The 21,809-nt window shown below is 41.0% G+C and overlaps 1 protein-coding gene across 1 annotated transcript; it reads right to left on the bottom strand.

Annotated features, from left to right (window-relative positions):
• Positions 1-4,307: 4,307 nt before the first annotated feature.
• LOC123503017 (zinc finger protein 483-like) lies at positions 4,308-15,254 on the bottom strand. Its single transcript, XM_045252376.1, has 11 exons — positions 15,113-15,254; positions 13,247-13,416; positions 12,875-13,021; positions 12,325-12,469; positions 10,970-11,186; positions 9,970-10,130; positions 8,521-8,654; positions 7,970-8,185; positions 7,188-7,351; positions 6,512-6,659; positions 4,308-5,995 (listed from the first exon to the last, which is right to left on the bottom strand). The coding sequence occupies exons 2-11, from the start codon at positions 13,412-13,414 to the stop codon at positions 5,429-5,431; spliced, it is 2,067 nt and encodes a 688-aa protein (XP_045108311.1). The 5' UTR covers positions 13,415-13,416; positions 15,113-15,254; the 3' UTR covers positions 4,308-5,428.
• Positions 15,255-21,809: the final 6,555 nt, after the last annotated feature.

Here is a 21,809-nt window from a genome sequence, read left to right on the forward strand (position 1 = left end):
ACCAGCCATCACCACAATCACACCACACACAGCATTCAATCTCCACCTCCAGCCATCAGCATTTAATATTCACACTACAACCACACACACACCAGCATTCAATCTCCACCTCCACAACCACACACCACATTCAATATTCACCTCCAGCCACACACACACACACAAGCATTCAATCTCCACCTCCACACACCACACAATCACACCACAGCACACCACACCAGCATTCAATCTCCACCACACACACAGCCGTCACCACAACCACACACACCAGCATTCAATATCCACCTCCAGCCGTCACCACACCACACACACACACACACACAGCATCCACACAGCACACACCAAAATCATACCCACACACACACACATGCACAGACCACTTAAAACACTCAGCACACACCAAAATCATCCCCAAACACTCCACACACACGCACAGACCACTTAAAACCCTTAAAACTAACCTAAAACACACTCAATACACCATGCAACACCTCAAAATTCCCTAACCGCACTCAGAACACACCCATGTATTCAAACACCCCTCTACACCACACTCAAGATATGTAAAATATACCTAAAAAACATCTAACACACACTGAAAACACACAAAATACACCCAAAACGCCCTGCAACACTACCAAACACACTCAAAATACTTCAGATTTAACCCCAAAACACCAAAATGCGTTATAAAGAACGGTAACATTAAAAAGGGGACTTACCTAAATATTGTGGCTTGGCTCCTCCTCTTCTTCCACTTCCATTTTTCCTTTCTTCTTCGTCCTCTTTCTTTTTTCTTTCTTCTACTGCTCCCATCTACACGCCTGAGCCTAGAAACACATCAAAACACTTAGAAAACACGAGATATTAGGCAAAATATTGAGGAAGTGGAGGGAGAGTACCTATTGTGGCTTGCCTGCTCCTCCACTTATTCCTCCCTTTCTCCTTCCTTCCTCCTCACCCTCCTTTATTTATCCTTGCTTCTTCCTTCTGCTACTAATATCTACACACCTGAGCCAAGAAACACATGAAAACACGTAGAAATCACTAGATATTAGGCAAAATATCGACGAACTGGGCGGTAGGGAGGAGGGACCCGGCCTGGGCCTGGGCTGTGACGTCATCAAGAGCGCGGGAACACTGGTGACTCGTCTGATTTACGTAAATAATTTTAAAAATGACTTCAAGAAAAAACGAAGCCAAGGCCGAATGCTTACTTTTTTATGACTTGATAGATACTTTAATTAATATCCAAAACATCAAAACATCTCCTGCTTAACTAGTTTTAAAAACTGTCTAGATTAGGTATATAAAATGTATATAAACATTTCCGCTTATAACGCTGCCAAAACGTCCAGCCATTTCGACTTTATATTTCTTTCGAAAAATATTAGACAATATAAACTCTCTTCTCAGGCATCCAACACTGACCTAGAACCAGAAGTGAACGAGTGAAAGAGCATTTATGTAAAACAAAACCATTAAACTCTAAACTCATTAAAAACTCTTGTAAAGTCCACCTATTTTCACTTGGCAAGTATTCTAACACATTCTACAGAGTCTGAGCTTTCTTTTAAGGCATTCTACAACGAGTTTGACCGTCAAACAGAAACGTAAACAAATAAAATCGAAAAAATAAAACATACGTTAAACGGGACAAAACACCACTTCAAAGTCCACATATTTCACTCAATGGATTGATTTCACGCTTAAAAAAGTACACACGATTCTTTGATCAAATAAAGGCCCAGTACACCTCAAAATAAAAAAATTGAAATCGGGAGTTGGAAAATTTGGACGGTTTTGGCAGCTCCTATTTAAGCTATAAAACACCACTAAACGCCACATATTTACCGAACACAGGCGCGGAACACACTTCAAACACAACGAAATATTTAGAGAAACCATAAAAACACATCATGGAAGCGTAATATTATTTTTAGAGAATATATCAAAAAAAGTATTGGAACCCGCAGGTTGCCACGGGGGGGACAGGGGTGGTGGTCGGGGGCGGGGCGGGGGCCGGGCGGGAGGTAACATCCGGGAACACTGCAGCGCGGGCTCCATAATCCTTATGTTGCATTTATTATCTCACCACAACCAAATTAAGCCTTATCGGGCAAACTTGGCCAGGAAACATGCAATGGTAGCGTAGTGGTTCCATTCTGACACATGTTTGGCTTACGGTGAGTCAAAGAAGCAAATAATAGCTGGTAATACTGACAACTGCTCGTTAGACCCATCACCTTTTCAACATTTGGGCACTGTTTTCACTCTCAGATGCAAAGAAAACCTACAAATAAGAGAGTGGCCTTAGAAATACCTGAAATAAATGATGGTGAGGCGTTGTGGAGAGTCGTGGTGAAGAGTTATTGCTCTCTTGTCTCGCCGCTGGTGCTGTCAGGAATGTCATCACTTCACTTTGTGTGTGTGGGTGTATATGGGCATGTTGTGGATGTGTTGCGGGTGTTTATGGGATGTATAAGCAACACCACACGGCCATCACCACTATTTGTTGACATGAGCAGACGTGCACTCGGCCCACCACACTTCTTTCCCTCCTTACACACTAATCCCTTATCAACACCACTGCCACACCTTACACACCTGTTCCTTGGTGCATTAATAACCTCCACCACCTCTGTCACGGCACTGTCACCTCTATACAGGCTGGAAATATAACGGCACTCCAGTGAGCTCACCCTTGTGTCTTGGCGGGAGGTACCGACGCCATCAGCTGTGGCTCTAGTCTAAAGGAATTCACTCTCTTCTCCTTGCCCGCTACAAATTACAATACTATGTCCTTGTATGTGTTCAATTCTCACTATTTCAAAGTTATCTGGGAATTATGTGTGGAATATTCAGTGTTATCATGGTTTTAGTTTATTTAAGGATACAAGTTGCCGTGGGGAGCTTCAAAATGTCGACATTACCAAACTCAACATTAACAACACAATATATATAAACCTAATAAAATACACAAATAAATACAAAAAAATACGAAACAACAAAAATAATACACAATCATAGAAAAAAAACATGATAAACAGTAAGAGATGAGTGACAAAATATCGACATTACAAATCACGATATTCAAAACCAATAAAAAGCAACACAAATAAATAATAATAAATAAAAACTATACGAAATGTGTGTGGTGATAGAGTGGAAGAGAGCAGTGTGGTGTATGGTGACAGTGGTGTGTGTGGTGATAGGGTGGAAGAGAGCAGTGTGGTGACTGGTGTGTGTGTTGATAGAGTGGAAGAGAGCAGTGTGGTTTATGGTGTGTGGTGATAGAATGAAAGAGAGCAGTGTGGTGTATGGTGTGTGGTGATAGAATGAAAGAGAGCAGTGTGGTGTATGGTGTGTGGTGATAGAATGAAAGAGAGCAGTGTGGTGTATGGTGTGTGGTGATAGAATGAAAGAGAGCAGTGTAGTGTATGGTGTGTGGTGATAGAATGGAAGAGAGCAGTATGGTGTGTGGCGATAGAGTGAAAGAAAGCAGTGTGGTGACAGTGAGAGAGCAAATTGTGGTGTATGGTGTGTGGTGTATGGTCCGCCACGCACACTCCATGTGACAGAATCCTCGCCCCTCTCAGACCTACAACTCTCTCTCTCTCTCATTGAAAGTGATAGCTAATTGCGCATTGATTATTTTCCTGACAATATTCTCATTATATCTTATGATAGTCTTATATTCTTCTTAACACACACACACACACACACACTTCACAAGCCAGAGGGCCGGGGTTCGATTCCCCGGCCGGGTGGAGATATTTGGGTGTGTCTCCTTTGACGTGTAGCCCCTGTTCAGTGTTCAGTGTTCACCTAGCAGTGAGTAGGTACGGGATGTAAATCGAGGAGTTTTGACCTTGTTGTCCCGGTGTGTGGTGTGTGCCTGGTCTCAGGCCTAGCCCAAGATCGGAAACAATGAGCTCTGAGCTCGTTCCGTAGGGTAACGTCTGGCTGTCTCGTCACACACTGCACCAGATCGAACAGTGAAACACACACACACACACACACACACACACACACACACACAGGAATAAATAAATAGTCTCAAATATGTACTGAAAAATATATCTCTGTATTGAAAGCCATAACAAGACATACAGACAGACACAGACATACAGACAGACGGCGAATCTTAAGTACTAAAACTCAAATAAATAAATGAAATAAATAAATAAATGAGAGAATAACAGAAAATATAAATAATTGATGATAACAATGGTAGTAATAATAATTTCCTGAGTAATTAATATATAAAGCTGGAATGAGAGAGAGAGAGAGAGAGAGAGAGAGAGAGAGAGAGAGAGAGAGAGAGAGAGAAATAAAATATCAATAAAATAATAACAATAACAATAATATCCTCACAGTTCTGTCTAAAGAATATATATTAAAGTCTCCTATCCATACACACACACAATGAATTAATATCCACACATATCCACATCAATCATAAATCCACAAATATCCACACACAATTCTATTTAAAATGACTAAATATGAAGGAATATCCACATTATATCCACACCAATGATAAATAAACATTTGCTTAGAAATTGTCAAAAAATAATGTTGAGAGAGAGAGAGAGAGAGAGAGAGAGAGAGAGAGAGAGAGAGAGAGAGAGAGAGAGAGAGAGAGAGAGAGAGAGAGAGAGAGATCCACTTGTAAAATTCTTATAAAATTAATATAAACTACAAATTTAAAACAAAACAAAATAAAATAAACAATCTTGTTTTAAAATTGAGATTCCAAACTATATCCACACTTACCCACAAAAATATCCAATTCTGCCACACAGACCTGAAAATATAAAAAAAAAATACCCACATATCCACACTAATGATAAATCCACACACAGAATATTCTATGTAAAAAATAGCAAAGTATAGAAAAATATCCACATTTTATCCACACCACTTAAAATCCACAAAAATATCCACACACAAAGTTCTATATAAAAATGACAAAATATGAAGAAATATCCACACCAATGATATATCCATAACAAATATCCACACAGATAAGATTCTATATAAAACTGGCCTCAAATATGGATATCCACATTATACCCATAACAATCAAATCCACAAAAAACATCCACACACACAAATTTCAATATCAAAGTACGTCACAAAAATATCCACATCGCAATCCACATGAAAAACAAAAAATAATATCCACATTTTATCCACACAAGTCAAGTTAGCATTGAGGCAAAACATGTATCCATTCGCCCATCCACACACACAGCTGTCCACTTCCAATATCCATGACTCAAAATATCCACATGAGAGAGAGAGAGAGAGAGAGAGAGAGAGAGAGAGAGAGAGAGAGAGAGAGAGAGAGTGAGTTTAGCAATATCACCAAATCTATATTCCTCTCTTCCCAATCACTGCCACACACACACACACACACACACTAGCAGGACCCAGCCACAGACACACACACCGCACCAACACCATTTAGACTCTCTTCTTCCACGTCCTCCACCATAAACATCCTCTTATCCACCCCAACAGGCAAAGATACCCCCACCTCACCCACACACCCATCCACACCCACATCCTCACCACCATTCGACAACACTATCACAACACTCCCTTCCTCATCCAAATCCGCCTTCTCATTCAACGTAATGTCATCTCGTAAATCCAGCACATCCGTTTCACTGTGCAGTTTTGAGTGTGTGTGGATGTAGTGGATTCTCTCATGGTTCAGGGCACTGTTCGGCGAGTGGCACGTGCGGTAGTGGTGGTGCGCGGCGGAGGCTGTGGTGAAGGATCTGTGGCATATGGAACACTGCAGGCCATGGGTTAGCAGATGGGTCAAATACTGTGTCCAGAGCTGAAATGCGACACTACACTCCTGGCAGTAGTAGTGGTGGTTTGGCAGCGAGCGGATGTGGTGACGCAGCACTCGCAGGGTGGAGAAACGAGTCCCACATTTGTTGCATGTATAGCTCTGCGCTCGACGGTGGAATAAGTTCTGTGGGGTTAGGTTAGGTTAGATTAGGTACAATGAATTTTCCTTGTGTTAATACCTACATTATAATAAAACACAGGTAAAATTGGTGATATAGGTTATGTGAGATTAGGATAGGTTAGGATAGGTTAGGTTAGGTTAATTTTCGTTGTGTTTCTACCTACATTATAATAAAAAATAGGTTAAAATAGGTTAAATAAGTTCTGTGGGGTTAGATTAGGTGGAAACACACACAGACAGACAGCTGGGTAGACCAAACACACACAAACACAGCTGTGGTAGAAAAACACACAGAAATGCAGCTGTGGGTAGACCAAACACACACAAACACAGCTGTGGTAGAAAAACACACAGAAACGCAGCTGTGGGTAGACCAAACACACACAAACACAGCTGAGAGTAGACTAAACACACACAAACACAGCTGTGGGTAAACAAAACACAAAAAACTGAGCTGTGGTAAATAAAACACACACAAACAGAGCTATGGGTAAACAAAACACACACACACACACACACCTCATGGCAGTTCAGTTGCTTCTGGGTAAAAAATTTTCTTCCACAGCGATCACACATGACTTTCCTCTCACCATGTCTGAGGGAATGTGACGCCAGCAGGGACCGGTGAGGGAAGGCTGCCCCACACTGGCCGCAGGAGTACATCACACTGAGAGAGAGAGAGAGAGAGAGAGAGAGAGAGAGAGAGAGAGAGAGAGAGAGAGAGAGAGAGAGAGAGAGAGAGAGAGAGAGAGAGAGAGAGAGAGAGAGAGAGAGAGAGTGTTTGGTTAGGTATATTTAGATGGATGTTGTGTGTGTGTGTGTGTGTGTGTGTGTGTGTGTGTGTGTGTGTGTGTGTGTGTGTGTGTGTGTGTGTGTGTGTGTGTGTGTGTGTGTGTGTGTGTATAAGCACTGTATTGCCACTATCACCATCATACAGCTTGTCTACTACTACTACTACTACTATTACTACAACAACAACTACTACTACTACTATTACTATTATTACCACCACCATCATTACTACTACTACTACTACTACTACTACTACTACTACTACAACAACAACAACTACTACTACTATTACTACTATTACCACCACCACCTTTTTTTACTACTACTACTACTACTACTACTATTACCACCACCACCATTACTACTACTACTACTACTACTACTACTACTACTACCCCCCCACCTGGAGTGCTTTGTGGCAGTGTGGTAGGTGAGTGCTGGTCTTGATCTGAACACATCGCCACATGTCTCGCATTTATGAATCTTCTTCCTCTTCCTCTTCCTCCTCCTTACACCTCCTGCCTCATCTTCCTCCTCTTCTTCCTCCTCATCCTCTTCCTCTCCTTCCTAGAACATGATACAGGTTATTCAGAGACGTTCTTCCTCCTCTTCTTTATACCTCCTCCTCCTCCTCCTCCTCCTCCTCCTCCTTCCTTCCCTTACTAGAATATATGAGAGATGATTCACACAATATCCACTCTCTCCTCCTCCTCTTTCTTTCCTAGTATACACTTTACCATCCACCCACCCGCACACCCACCCACCCACACACACACACACACCCTGGAACAGAGAAGGGAGAGAGGGGATCTGATACAAGCTTATAAATTGATCAACGGAATGGATCAAGTGGATAATTTGAAACTGATCCTGAGAGAAGAATATGACACTAGAAGCACATGATCGCATAGTAAAAAGCTGAGGAAGGGAAGATGTCTGAGAGATGTTAAAAAATTGAGTTTCCTGCAAAGATGTGTTGAGACGTGGAACAGTTTGAGTGAGGAAGTGGTGTCAGTAACGAGTGTGCAGAGCTTGAAAGAAAAACTGGATAAGTGTAGATATGGAGACAGGGCCACACCAGCGTAAAGCCCAGGCCATGGAAAACTACACACACACACACTACAACTAGGTAAATAAACACACACACACACACACACAACTAGGTAAATACACACACACACACACCTCCACATTCTCCTTTTTTATCTCCTCTAGCGTTGGTGGAGCGTGGAAGTGGAGGAGGTGCCTCTCGTACGCCCACCAGGTGGACAGAAGCTTGCCACAGTGCGGACAGTCCATGTTGCGGTGGAGTGCGGACTTGTGGGCGTGGAGAGTCTGGGGGGTGGGGGCGGTGAAGTGGCAGTAGGGACAGGAGTAGGTAGGTGTGGATATTCTGGCCATCTGTGGATAGTGTATGTATGTGTGTGTGTGTGTGTGTGTGTGTGTGTGTGTGTGTGTGTGTGTGTGTGTGTAGGGAGGGAGGGAGGGAGGGAGGAAAAAGAAAAGAAAGAAAAAAAGGAAGGAAGGAAGGAAGGAAGGAAGGAAGGAAGGGAGATAAGAAAGAGAAGAATAGAATACCAATTATTGTAAACTTTCTCATTCATTCATTCACAAACACAAAAAACTCCAATAATAATAATAATAATAATAATAATAATAATAATAATAATAATAATAATAATAATAATAATAATAATAATTTAACATCACTTGACCAAACACAGAATTTATGTTACCTTAGATGGCCTGTCCTCTTCCTCTTCCTCCTCCTCTACCTCTTCTTCCTCTTCCTCTTTCTCCTCCTCTTCTTCCTTCTTGATTTCCGGCACATCTTCCTTCTCTACTGCTGGCGTTCCTTCTTCCCCTTCATCTGTCATCATCATCATCATCATCATCATCATTATTAATAAGACATAATAATCAATTCATTTATCTATTTCATTTTATTTTCAAAACACAAACTAAAACAGACAACTCAAATTTATTAAAACACGGACATCATTTTTTTTCCTTCATTTTATCATCTAAGAAAAGAAAAATAATAATGATAAAAAAGGCCTACTTAGCCATTTGTGGAGTGGTTTAAAGTTAGCTACATGTCACCAGGGTACACAGGGAGGTGGTGGTGGTGGTGAGATCGGGCATATGTCCACGCAGAGGTTCAAATCCCACCATGTACAGCCTTAAAACACTTAGCCATTTGTGGAGTGGTTTAAAGTTAGCTACATGTCACCAGGGTACGCAGGGAGGTGGTGATGCAGTGGTTAAGGTGGTGGTGGTGGTGAGATCAGGCATATGTCCATGCAGAGGTTCAAATTCCACCATGTACAGCCTTAAAACACTTAGCCATTTGTGGAGTGGTTTAAAGTTAGCTACATGTCACCAGGGTACGCAGGGAGGTGGTGATGGTGGTGGTGAGATCAGGCATATGTCCACGCAGAGGTTCAAATTCCACCACGTACAGCCTTAAACACTTAGCCATTTGTGGAGTGGTTTAAAGTTAGCTACATGTCACCAGGGTATGCAGGGAGGTGGTGGTGGTGGTGAGATCAGGCATATGTCCACGCAGAGGTTCAAATTCCACCATGTACAGCCTTAAAACACTTAGCCATTTGTGGAGTGGTTTAAAGTTAGCTACATGTCACCAGGGTACGCAGGGAGGTGGTGATGGTGGTGGTGAGATCAGGCATATGTCCACGCAGAGGTTCAAATTCCACCACGTACAGCCTTAAACACTTAGCCATTTGTGGAGTGGTTTAAAGTTAGCTACATGTCACCAGGGTATGCAGGGAGGTGGTGGTGTAGTGGTTAAGGTGGTGGTGGTGGTGAGATCAGGCATATGTCCACGCAGAGGTTCAAATTCCACCATGTACAGCCTTAAAACACTTAGCCATTTGTGGAGTGGTTTAAAGTTAGCTACATGTCACCAGGGTACACAGGGAGGTGATATGGGCCCTAATATGCCCACCACTATAAATAAGATTGCCTGCGCTGCTAAAGGTCGGACGCTGAACACCACTTCCCGTGCTCAAGTAAACCCACAGGTGCTATAGGCCACAACATAAAAAAAATAATAAATAATAATAATAAATAAATTAAATAAATAAATGAAATAGACAAAAAAGGGCAGAGGGTCTATCAATACCACCACCACCACCACCACCACCACCACCATCAGGACTCACCCATCACCTTCACCACCTCGGCCAGCTCTCCTCTCAGCAAGTTCTCCCTCCAAACACTGGGCAGTACATCGACTTTGGTTCTCTTAGGGGGTCTACCAGGGCCCCTCCCTCGCCCCCTGCCACGCCTGCCCCTGCTCCTCCCTCTGCCATGCCCCCTGCCTCTGTCAATGAGAGAATAACAGAGAGAGAGTTGATTAAAATGTTATGTGGACAGACAGTGTTTTATGGTTCTAGTGAGACTAATGCCATTTCTACATTATGAACAACAGAAACACTCTTTTAAAAGGCTCCTAATGAAGTGATACTGTTTTTAAGTGCCTTTTCTACATTGTGAACAGGAGAATCACTCTTTTAAAAGGTTCCAAATGAAGTGATATGGTTTTTTAAGTGCCTTTTCTACATTATGAACAGGAGAAACAGTTTTAAAAGGCTCCAAATGATGTGATACTGTTTTTAAGTGCCATTTCTACATTGTGAACAGGAGAAACTCTTTTAAAAGGCTCCAAATGAAGTGATATGGTTTTTAAGTGCCTTTTCTACATTATGAACAAGAGAAACAGTTTTAAAAGGCTCCAAATGATGTGATACTGTTTTTAAGTGCCATTTCTACATTGTGAAGAGAAACTCTTTTAAAAGGCTCCAAATGAAGTGATAAGGTTTTCAAGGATGTTTTTTATGGTTCTAGATGCAGACTAACATTTCTAATTTGTGAACAGTATTTTAAAAGGCTCTAACTGAAGTGACACAGGTTTTTAATGGTGTGTTTATGGATTCTGTGACAGATTAATGCCATTTTTACTTTATGAACAGGAGAAACACTCTTTTAAAAGGCTCCAAATGAAGAGAAAGGATTTTAAGGATGTTTTTAAGGATCAAGACACAGATTAACACCATTTTCTACTTTATGAACAGGAGAAACACTCTTTTATTTTGTGACATTAACAACACACACACACACACACACACTCTTCCTTCCCTCCCCTCTCTCTCTCCCTCGTACCTTCCTCTTCTCCGTCCTCTGCCTCTCCCTCTCCCTCTCCCTCTCCTGAACCAAGCGCTCTCCAAAGCTGGGTCAAATTCTGGGTCATCTTCTCGAATGCCTTGGTCTTCTGGTCGCAGCTCCTCCTCCAGGCAGAACACACTCTCATCCTCCGACACCTCCTCCTTCAGCCACTCAAGGGGGACGGGGCTCGTGGTGGTGGTGGTGGTGGTGGTAGCTGTAGGATTATAAGAGAAGGTATATTTGCATGTACATTCATTTCTCCTTTTCTGTTTCTGTAATATTAGATGGACTATGTTTGTTTGTATGTATGTATGTATCTATCTCTCTCGTACGATACTAGGAGAGACTAATAGAAGATTTTGTGGGTTTTTTGAAAGAGATTTTAGTTTTGAGTGAGTTTTAGTGTTTATTGTTTCACCCCTTCAGTATCTTGCCATGTCTCCATATTCACAGCTTCAGAAATTTATGTGTAGACTGCAGCCATTAATCTTCTGACCTCCATAGACCCTTCCTAATGTCAATAAAATGGTCTAATGGTACACAAAACTCAATTAAAATAGTGAAGACTGTGGCCATTAATCTTCTACCCTCCATAGACCCTTCCTAATGTCAATAAAATGGTTTAATGGTACACAAAACTCAATTAAAATAGTGAAGACTGTGGCCAGTGATCTTCTGCCCTCCATAGACCCTTCATAATGTCAATAAAATGGTCTAATGATACACAAAACTCAATTAAAATAGTGAAGACTGTGGCCATTAATCTTCTGACCTCCACAGACCCTTCCTAATGTCAATAAAATAGTCTAATGGTACACAAAACTCAATAAAAATAGTGAAGACTGTGGCCATTAATCTTCTGCCCTCCATAGACCCTTCATAATGTCAATAAAATGGTTTAATGGTACACAAAACTCAATTAAAATAGTGAAGACTGTGGCCATTAATCTTCTGCCCTCCATAGACCCTTCCTAATGTCAATAAAATGGTTTAATGGTACACAAAACTCAATTAAAATAGTGAAGACTGTGGCCATTAATCTTCTACCCTCCATAGACCCTTCCTAATGTCAATAAAATGGTTTAATGGTACACAAAACTCAATTAAAATAGTGAAGACTGTGGCCATTAATCTTCTGCCCTCCATAGACCCTTCCTAATGCAAATACAATTCTCAAACCACACCCAAAACTCAAGGTAAAAATTGCATCTCAGTCCTGGAAAGCTTAACCTCAGTGATGGGACCAGAGGCTGTGTTCAGTGTGATGTGGCCACTTGAATACCACCAAAGGGGAGCACTGTTGATAATCCAGCTACTCATATCTGTGTAGTGGAAGAGCAGAGTCCCAGTACCATGATCTCTGTCTGTGTTGAGTCTTCTGCCGAGAGCTGCGTTGTAGTAAGACAGGAGGGAACGTTTGATCTTGCCACTCCTCTGCAGCAGCCTCTCCCACTCCTCCAGCAGGCGCAGACACCGCCGACACACCAGCAACTCTGCCTGTGATGGGGAGAAGTGGTCACACGGAGATAGGAAGAGAGAGAAACTGAAGGGAAGTGAAGGAGTGATGGGAAAGAGAGAATAGGATGAAACTGAAAAAAACTAGCAATTTCTACTTTCTCTTATCATTATTCTGTCCAGCTCTCTAATGCAAGAGTTAACCAGTACTCTCAATCATTCACCACTACTCTGTCCACCTCTCTGAAGAGTTAACCAGTACTCTCAATCATTCACCACTACTCTGTCCACCTCTCTAAAGAGTTAACCAGTACTCTCAATCATTCACCACTACTCTGTCCACCTCTCTGAGTATTTATACACGCCAAACACATTACACCTCACCCAAAACACCCTTAAACACACCATAACACCTCTGACACCCCGTACAGCCTAGCACAACCTTACCTGACACTGTGGCAAGGGTGTGTGGATAGCTTCTTGTAGTAATGGTGCGAGGGAAGGGCTGAGAGGATGTGCTGCATTGCTCGGAGTGCCATGAAGAAGCAGGTGAAGGGATGGTAGAGGAATAAGCTTCACCTGAGCATCACACACCTGTCAGAGAGAGAGAGAGAGAGAGAGAGAGAGAGAGAGAGAGAGAGAGAGAGAGAGAGAGAGAGAGAGAGAGAGAGAGAGAGTACATTAGTGTGTGTTAAAGTGTGTTTGGGTTGTTTTTCAGTGTTAGTGATTTATGTGTTGTAGTAGTAGTAGTAGTAGTAGTAGTAGTAGTAGTAGTAGTAGTAGTAGTAGTAGTAGTAGTAGTAGTAGTAGTATACTTACCAGACATACACTTCCATCACCATCAATAGCAGTAAGGGCAGTGGTGGTGGTGGTATCAGTAGTGGTAGTGGTGGTGGTAGTGGTTGTGGTAGTAGCAGTAGCAGTAGTAGTAGTAGTAGTAGTGATAGTAGTACTGCCACACACCACACTCATCCTGCCCTCATTCATTTCTGTGAGAGAGAGAGAGAGAGAGAGAGAGAGAGAGAGAGAGAGAGAGAGAGAGAGAGAGAGAGAGAGAGAGAGAGAGAGAGAGAGAGAGAGAGAGAGAGAGAGAGAGAGAGAGAGAGAGAGATAGTTCTGATAACATACAACCACAACAATTTCTGAATAAGAGAACATTTAACACTCCGTCTAAAACAACTTGAAAGAACAACAACAATCTCAATAAAGCATTAAATATAAAAAAAACAATTACCACATTTTTGTCTTCATTTCAGGCACAGAATAACCAAAACACCAATTTAAAAGTATATTAACACCATATTTATACCCCACAACACTTAAAACAAAGAAAAACACACTAAAAATGCAAATTTAAAAGAATATAAACACCATTTTTATACCCCACAACACTTAAAACAAGGAAAAACACTAAAAACACAAATTTAATAGAATATAAACACCATTTTTATACCCCACAACACCTAAAACAAGGAAAAACACTAAAAACCCAATTTTAAAAGAATATAAACACCATTTTTATACCCCACAACACTTAAAACAAGGAAAAACACACTACACAGACTTGAAAAAACACAAAAAATAAATATTGCGTAAATATAAACAAAAATTTAATCATTCTTAACACCAAAACTGTGAAAAATTGCTGACAAACACCTGGAACAAGTCACCTGCTTGAACCCTGTACAAAACAACTAGATATATACAATTAGGTGAATACACAATGGTACACTAAAACACGCAGGTGGATTTGTTACCACAGCGAGGGTCACACAGCCCTCTCCACACTCTGCTGCATCTTCAACCCGAGGGACACGTCAATGGTTAGGAAAGCGATGATGAAGGCTCAATGATTACAGATTTTTTTTACCTGGATCAGATCAGCTGGAAATTGGCCACTGACAAAGGATAAGTTTAGCCGAGAATTTCTGTCCGAGTGCGAATAATCAGCATAAACATTAATTTTCTTAGTCCACCTGAACAGACTGTAGGAATGTTGGGTATTAGTCCTTGTCAGTGACTCACCACACGACAACTTGTGTTAGTATACTCTGTACTTTGTGTTGATGAAGTTAAATTTGCAGGGGCAGGTATTGTTGACTCATTTTGACGTTTCTGAAGGTGAATACATCGCGCCTGAGACACAGTTGTACTAGGTTTGATTAGGACACATTTATAGTTAGGTGAATACATCGCGCCTGAGACACAGAGGTATTAGGTTTGATTAGGACACATTTATAGTTAGGTTAGATTAAGTCTGGTTTGGTTCAGCTGGGCGGGGAAACTGGAATCACCAAAGTTTGTCTGTCCTAAAACAATCAAAGGAGAACATTTGGCAAACGAAGGAGCTGTTGAAAATGTTTAGCCTCACTGCGTAATTTAGACACCAAAAACCTTGACACACGGCTGCGGGCACACTGGTTGGCGGGCAATGAAGGGCCCCAGACAGCCTCCCTTGGTGTAGCACAGATCTCACTTTGCTGTACATCACTTGATCCTTGGCCACCTTATCAAAGAGTAATGCAACATATACAATTGCAAGTCGTCAGCATTTAATACAAATTTACCAGCAAGACCTGTAGTTCCACGATTGCTGTTAATCCGACATGCCATGATTTAAATGGACCTAATATGACTCTAATAGATCTCGCTTGTTATGTTGAAGAGGCACAATTACTAACTCACCGTGAAACCAGCGCAACACATAGTAATATTAGAGAACATTTGAGGGACAGCTGAGTGTCATCAAGTCTTGAGGGTTGAGGGAGGCTCCACCGATCTTGGATTTGATCTTGAAGCAGAGGCACTTGTCAATTTGGCCATCACATCGGGGACAGCACAGAAAATAAGAGAACATAAAGTAAAATATTTGAATAATAATTATTTACAGCTACAGACCCAGACAAAACCAAAAGCAAAATATACACCAGGAAGTGCCAATATCCAGGCTACACTTCCCACCATCAACTGAACTGAACCAGCAGGCCGCCACCATGCAGGCACCTCGGAGACCAATACTCTGCTAAATTCTGAGCATAATATAATTTGAATAATAATTAATTACACCTATAGAGTCAGACAAAAAGCCACCCCACCTAAAAAAAAAAAAAAAAAAAAAAAAAAGTCAGGAAGTGCCGATATCCATGCTATATACACTTCCCACTATAAACTGAACTGAACCAGACAGCCACCATGAAGGCACCTCAGAGGCCAATCCTCTGCTGAATTCTGAACATTATAAACTTAACCCTTGAACAACTGAGGGAAAGTTTTGACAGACAGTGGTATCAGGAGTTATGAGTGTCAGAATTCCGCACCTCATCTCACCTCACCTTGACGAGAGATTTTTGCTTCACCACTCACAGCTGGACCGTTCAGTAGCGTGGTCGGAAAATCTTTTTACCATAACTTCAAGCTCTATCATAATGTAGTCTTTCCAGCAGACAACTGAAGTGAGGACACAAACTATGCATGACTTTCCATACCATAATCAGATCAGTGCGAAGCTGACACTTGACAAAATAATTTAAGCCTACACAGTCTCTCTGACTCTCATCATAGGATAAATCATCAAAACCATCAATTTTCTTGGTCCACTGTCTCTGAACTGATTCAAGTCAATGCAGATCACCAACATAACCTGCTTTGCACAACACATCACCAAACTCAACAGTAAGACGAATATGAGCGATAAATATCTGCGACATAAAGTCTGTGATTGAGATCTACACAAACTTCTCCTAAAATCGTATTGGCGACACTATTTGCTTTTACTAAACCCTTCCCTAATGTGTAGTAAATATCCCCGACTGGTCTTATTTGAAATTGGAAGAGCACCAATTGAAATAGTGAGAATTGCTTAGGATGGAATTGTATCTGCTACCCAGAAAAATGGATACGGACACAATTGCTGACTGAAAATGAGAGACGCCATGACTGTCTCCAGTGACTCTCAAAACACCATGCAACACCTCAAAATGCACCAAAACACACCTAAAACTCACTAGAAACACCCAATATTAAGCAAAATCACCCCCACACACCCAAACCACTTGCAACACTCAATTTCATTCCCTACCACACTCAAAAAGTCATACAAACCCTCAAAATGCTCCCAAACACACCTACAGCTCACTAGAAACACCCAAATCATCCCCACACACATCCCAAAGACTCCTAACACACCCACACAGCTTAAAACACTCAAAATTGACCCAAAACACACTCAAAACATCACACAACCCCTCAAAGCACACTCAAAACATGCAAATACCGAAATACATCTCAATCCACATACTCAAGGTACGTAAAACATACCTAAAAGGCCTAAAACACACAAAATGTACCAAAAACACTAGTTAATACACTTGATAAACCCCAAATATATCCCAAAAACCAACAGTATGCATTATAAAGAACGTAAAGATTAAAAGGGACACTTACCTAAATATTGCACCTTGGCTCCTTCTCCTATTCCGCTTCTATTTCTCATTTCTTCTTCATCCTCCTCCATTGTTTCTCCTTCGCCTTCCTTCTATTGCTTCCATCTACACGCCTGAGCCTAGAAACACATCAAAACACTAGATGTTAGACAAAATATTGAGGAAATGAAGGGTGACTTAAGTATAGTGAATTGGCTGCTCCTCTTCCTCCTCCCTTTCTCCTTCCTTCTTACTTATCCTCCTTTATTTCTCCTTTCTTCCACCTTCTGCTACCAATATCTACACACGTGGACCTAGAAACACACGAAAACACGTAGAAATCACTAGATATTAGGCAAAATATTGACGAACTGGGGTGTTGGAAAAGAGGCGCCAGCCTGGGGCGGTGGCCATCAGAGAACGGGAACGAGGGGGACTCGGCTAAATTACGTAAATAATTTGATTTCAAAAATGACTTTTAGAAAAAACGAAGCCACGGCCGAATGCATGATATTTTATGACGTGATAAATATTTAAACTAATTTTCAAAATATCAAAATATCTCCAGCTCAACTAGTTTTTTAAAAATGTCTAAATTAATTACGTTAAAAGTATAAAACATTTTCAACAATAACTTTCCTAAAACGTCCTGGAAAGTCAAGCCATTTTCACTTGGCGAGTATTTTACCACATTTCACGGAGTCTGAGCTATCTTTTAAGGCATTCTACAGCGAGTTAGACCGAGAAGCAGAAACGTGAGCAAATAAAATAAAGAAAAATAAGACTTTTTTCCAACAGCACCAAACTCCATTTCAAAGTCCACATATTTCACTCAATAGATTGATTTCACACTTAAAAGAGAATAGGAGATTATATGATACCATAAAGGCTCACTTATAGTTTCAAATAAAAAGCTCAAAATAGAAAAATAGAAATTTTGACCCTTAAAAGCCTTTAACATACGCCATAAAACACCACTAAACGCTACATATTCACCCAATACAGGCGCGGAAATCACTTCAAACACAACGAAACATTTATAGAAACCATAAAAACATACCATGGAAGCGTAATATTACCGTCAGGAAATATTTGATAAAAAGTATTTGACCCAGCAGGCTGGAGGACCGCGGGCGGAGGCGGCTGGAGGCAACACCGGGAACAGCGGTGCCAGACCTCCATATTATGCCGTCTTTATCATCTCACAAAGCTAGAATTAAGCCATGTAGTGAACTTTTGACTGGGATATGGAATGGTAGACTGGTGGTTGCATTCTGACACATGTTTGGCTTACGATAAGTGAAGGAAGCGAAATATCAGCGGTTAATGCAGACGCCTTTCTCTACAATGATAGTTACACCTAACACCATTTAACATTTGCGTACTGTTTTCACTCTCAAATGTCAAGGAAACCTAAAAATAAGTTAATGCCCTTATAAATACCTTTAATTGATGAAGATAAGGCAGTGTGGAGGCTTGCACCGTTAGTCTTACCGCTTAAATTGGTGCTTGGTGTTGCTTGAAAACTGTCGGTAATATAGCAACACTTCACTTCACTTGTGTATGTGTGTGTGTGTATACATGTTCTGGATGTGTGTGGGGTACGTTTTGAGTGTGTTATCGAGTATTTTCGTTATATAAGAGTGTTTTTTTTAGTGTTTATGGCTGTGTGTGGGTGTGTATGGGTCAGTATAGCCCACTGCCACCACCGCCACCACAAGACTACTGTCATTTTAAACCAGTAGCAGAAGGCATGTCTGTGAAGGGACTACGTGTGTTTAAATAGTACGAATGTCTAGGATAACTATCTATTACTAAATCTTTCATGAATGAGATACTATACTTGTGAAAATATCGCATAATGGTTTACTGATTATTGTGACATCTTTCTCTTCGTTATCGTGTCCAGCTTTGGTTATTTGTCAAAGCAGTGTATAAATCAAATTGTATAAAAAAAAAAAAATAGTTGTACAGCGAGTGTTGGCAACTCCCGCGGGACAACAAACTATTTCATTTCTCTCATTTTCTATTTCTATCGATTGACTGATGATTTACCTGCCTGAGACCAGTTTAATCAGAGTTGTGATTTATGTGTATATATCTATTTGCACTGTAAATATTTCAACAGTATTATGTATGTAGATAAAACTATGAGTGTGTATGATTTCAGTCTTGCGTGATGTGATGTGAATGTTTTCCCTCTTCATGCATATGTAATACGTAGAGATGCTACGTAGCCACCCTGAGTGCTTGTGAGTTATCCCTCCCTCCCCCATGCCCTGACAAAGACAATAGTTTTGAGATAGGAGGAGTAGGATCCCTGTGTCAATGAAGCGTGTATGAGAACCTGAGGGTGTTTATAATGTTAATATTTAAAGATAAATATAAAATAAATAAAAAATAAATAAACAAATAAAAATAATTGTTTATAGAAATCCAAGAAACTTTAAATCTTAAAAGAATAAATAAATCAATGGAAAATGACCTAATACCAATGCTAGGGTGATGACAAAAAGAAGAAAAAAAGTGACATGTTATAAGAGCTAAGCCTGCCGAACTGAGAGTGGGACCCGCGACCGTCATTCTCATTAAATAAAAGTAACATAATTTGCCTACACACACAATTCATTATTTGCTGATTACACAATGACTTTTTCTATCGAATCATAACGTATTTTTTTTTTTTCCAGGTACCAATATTTTCTCTAGAACATTGTGTTAAAGGTGTATATATCGAGATAATACCTAAATTTGTGGTATTAGAAAAATAATTTATCCCATTCAAATCTACTAAGACAATGGCATCGAGGCGAAATGCATGCATTTATATTCACTGCCATTCAGTATCCATTACAGATTGTGAGTCTCTCAGGACCAGGAGTTAGTACTTTGTATTCTAAAATCACCCCAGCCAGTAATCTAGATGAATCCTGGGACACTACACCCTTCCCTGGTAACCATCAAGCAATGCACTGGGGATTCAGTACTGGTATTTACTAGCCTTGTGCTCTACTGATTCCCCAGAGAAAACGATTCCGGAGCCGATTCCGCGGGCTGATGAATACCAGTCTCGGAACCTCCAGCGCGCCTGTGGTGTTCAACAAGCAGCGCGCTGGCGGGTCCGAGATACTTGAGTTTATGATGCCCACCACTATATAGTTAGAGTGTGACAACGCGGGTGGGAGCCTGTTGTCATAGTAACATCCCATACTTATTTGTTGTTTGCTGAACACGGCCTATAATGTATCTCGCCGGCCGCCGCTCCCTTGACTCGAACCTGCGGGCCCTTCTCAGTATGTAATTCACCTCGGTCGCCTGCTGGTCATCCAGCCAGTCTTACCCATTACGGAGCGAGCTCAAAGCTCATAGACCGATCTTCGAGTAGGACTGAGACCACAATACACTCCACACACCGGGAAAGCGAGGCCACAACCTGTGTGTGTGTGTACAGATGTCGGCTAACTTTGCAGAGAATAGTGGAAATGCAAAGTAGGCACAACAGGGAATGGGGCCTGAGTTTAGGGCAGCATGCAGCTCCTGGCGCGGCACCAGCCCGGTCATTGCCTGAGATCCCAGCACGTGACGGACCCCTAAGTCACTCCCGCCTCCCGCCTCCCGCTGTGCATGCGTGTGTGGCCGCCAGTCCTGAGTCCGTCGGTGTGTTGGAATGTTTGAGCCAATTCAGTATCTTGTGGCGTGGACAATATACAAGATTTTGGTAACAGACATCATTATTGTTTACAGCGTGAATAATTATTAGATTATAATGCTTGGCTTGGTTGTAATCCTTGGTTATTGGCATTGCTGTTCACCAGTAACACAAGGCTCGCGGTAAACACACACACACACACACACACACACACGGATGTCACTCCCATACCCCTTGTCTTGCTTGTCATTCTGGTAAGCAGTTAGTTTTACTTTTCTTTACAATGTTTTCATTCTCAGAATCTGTCGTTTGGCTATGTCCTGTATGGGTAAATTAGCCATTATAGCTACTGCTGCCATACATTTCCTTTAAAATCACTATTGCTGCTACTACTACTATTACAAGTACCACCACCACTATCAAGGATAATAATAGTTGCTGCTACTGTTATCACTACTACTACTACTACCACCATTACTACTACTACTACTACCATTACCATTACTACAAGTACCACCTCCATTACCAAGAATAATAATAGGTGCTGCTACTACTACTACTACCACCACCATTACTACAAATACCACCACCACCACCACTACCAAGGATAATAATAATTTTCCTATGCACTTTAGAAACCTTTTAATCATTTCTAAATTTATAAAAGAAGACTGTGATCTGTTTTGTATATATATTTCTTTGTTTTATTCTTTTTCAAACATGTATCTTCTCTTCCTTTAATTTATTTACTTATTTTCTTTGTCATGTCTTAATGCTTAGAGTTTAAAAGCGGTTTAGGTAGGAGATAGAGGAAAGGAAATCAAATAAGGTAAATAGAAGAATGCAAGTGATGTCTCTCTCTCTCTCTCTCACATACAGCTAGAGTAGATAAATGCAGTCAATTTTTCTTCTAATTTGATTCCATACTGTTCTCGTGGAAGGGAAAACAAGACAGGAAGGAGGATGATTAAAAAAAAAACGGCGAGGGGGCGTCTTACCCTTAAAAAAAAAAAAAAAAATTAATTAATTCATTCATTAATAACCACACACACCTGTATACATGCTTTCTATGTGTGTGTGTACGTAAATATGTGTATTTTTCTCACGTAAACACATTTTTCCCCAGTGTGTCTGTCCATGTGTGCGTTTCTTCTTCCCTCATGTGCGTGTGTGTGTGTGTGTTTCTCCTCACATGTGCGTCTACCTGTGCATGTAAACTTCTATGTGCGTATTTCCGTGCTACCTTTTTATTTTCCATGTTCGTCATTCACCACAGATTTCCTCGTGTATGTATTTCGTGTATGCAGAGAAG

This window comes from Portunus trituberculatus, chromosome 2 (assembly GCF_017591435.1).
Source record: "Portunus trituberculatus isolate SZX2019 chromosome 2, ASM1759143v1, whole genome shotgun sequence".
NCBI classification, from domain to species: domain Eukaryota; kingdom Metazoa; phylum Arthropoda; class Malacostraca; order Decapoda; family Portunidae; genus Portunus; species Portunus trituberculatus.